At 46.6% G+C, this 1,903-nt stretch overlaps 1 protein-coding gene across 1 annotated transcript in view; it reads left to right on the top strand.

The window, feature by feature from the left end:
* Positions 1-535, top strand: part of LOC104164951 (homeodomain-interacting protein kinase 2) — a gene marked incomplete at its 5' end in the record, with an annotated part of 23,991 nt that extends 23,456 nt beyond the window's left edge. Inside the window, one exon of the mRNA XM_009704438.1 lies at positions 3-535. Coding sequence (XP_009702740.1) covers positions 3-326 — 324 coding nt within the window. The remainder of the gene's footprint in view (positions 1-2) is intronic.
* Positions 536-1,903: the final 1,368 nt, after the last annotated feature.

The following is a 1,903-nucleotide window of genomic DNA, read 5'->3' as shown; positions in this document are numbered from 1 at the left end:
CTGCCGCTGCTCACCTGCCCACCCAACCCCACCTCTACACATACACCGCCCCCGCCGCCCTGGGCTCCACGGGCACCGTCGCGCACCTGGTGGCCTCCCAAGGGTCTGCGCGGCACGCCGTGCAGCACACCACTTACCCCGCCAGCATCGTCCACCAAGTCCCCGTCAGCATGGGCCCGCGGGTTCTGCCCTCACCCACCATCCACCCGAGTCAGTACCAGGCTCAGTTTGCCCATCAGACCTATATCAGTGCTTCTCCAGCCTCCACAGTCTACACTGGATACCCACTGAGCCCCACCAAGGTCAACCAGTACCCTTACATCTAAACACTGGAATAAGGAGCGAGAGACGCACCCATCCCGGGGGAGTGAGGCGGCCGCTTTTGTACTGAAGAACATGACAAACTAACAATGCAATGGGAGGCTCGTGTGAAACTTGAACGAAGGAGACTTTAAGGAAGAAACGAAAAAGAGGAAAGAAGGGGGAGAACCTATTCTACACTTTTTATTAAAAAAAAAAAAGAAAATGGAAAAAAGAACAGGGAAAAAAAAAAAACAAACCACAAAAAACCAACCATTCTGCACCAAACTAGAGAGAGAGAGAAGCAGAAGGACCCTCCAGCGGGTCCTGTCTTTTGAAGAACTTCACCAACAGACTTTTAAAGGTTATTTTCATCCAATAGTGAGCTACATTTAGAAATTTGTTGTCCAGAACACCTAAAATGAAATCCATGAGGTTTTTAATCCAATAGATATACAAATTAGGGATTTATCCAGCATTTCAAAGGGTTTATACCCCATTTTTGCAGTGGTCTTCATATCCCAAAGCATACATAAGGTTTGGGGTTTTTTTTTCTGGAAGTAGAAAGTGGGTAAGGAAGGCTGAAGGAGGAGAGGAAAACGTTGTTCCAGTGCTCTAAATTCGGATCTAGCACTGCTATGCTCAAACACACCTGGGCAAAACAGGCCATGCAGCACTGGTCAAGAGCAGAAGCAATGGGGATATTTCTCCCTTTTTTTGAACACACTGGATAAATCCCTGAGAAATGCTATTCCTAAACGAGATCTCTAATAATGTATGTTGGATTTCAGTTACGTTTCATTTTATTTTATTTGGAAATTTTCCTTTTCAATCCCTAGCCGTTTTAGTATAGGAGGAGATATTTTAGCTGCCCCCCACCCCCCGGTAGAATGTAGCACTATACAGGTCATATGCCCTTTTTACTATTTTGTGTTGAACTTCAATGATACCAATAGACTATTCCTCAATGTGATTGCACAAAGAAAAGTGATATAACATAGGCATGTAACAAATGTGATTGTCCAGGTATGTACGTGTGTGTGTGCGCGTGCGTGTGTGTGTGCAGATGCTGCCTTCTCTCTGTGGTGTGTTCCTCGGCACAGCCATTACAACTGTCACAGTCTTAGTTTTACATCATTCCCTCGTAGTGCCTTACCGAACTACAGACGCGGTTTAAGGGTTTACTTCCACTGGTACTCCTAGAAACTGACTGAGGCTAGTCGGAATTTACTCTCAGCTCTTTTTTTCTTTCTTTTGGGTTGTTATTGCTGATTTTCTTCTGGTGGTGGTGGTGGTGGTGGTGGTTTTTTTTCCCACGTTGTCAATCTTCGCTCACTTGGTGAGGTATTGGGGAGGCTTGTCGGGGTTAGCAGTGCGTGTAGCTGGGTGTTTTGTCGAGCACTGGATGGGCTGGAAGTGACCGGGTTGGTTGTGAGACCCAGGGTGACTCGCAGAGGATCTGGGGATTTGTTTGTAGACTGATCTGTTTCTATCTTGTTGAAATAGCAGATTTCCTCCCTGGAAACTGAATTCTCATTCTGCTGTTTGCCGATGTTCTCGGTGGAGTGGGAGGATGGCATCCACCCATGTTGTCAGGTTGTCC

The sequence above is a fragment of the Cariama cristata genome, unplaced genomic scaffold (genome assembly GCF_000690535.1).
Source record: "Cariama cristata isolate BGI_N322 unplaced genomic scaffold, ASM69053v1 scaffold22387, whole genome shotgun sequence".
Lineage (NCBI taxonomy): Eukaryota > Metazoa > Chordata > Aves > Cariamiformes > Cariamidae > Cariama > Cariama cristata.
Note: the sequence above shows the minus strand (reverse complement) of the source record. Positions and strands in the feature narration are given on the sequence as shown.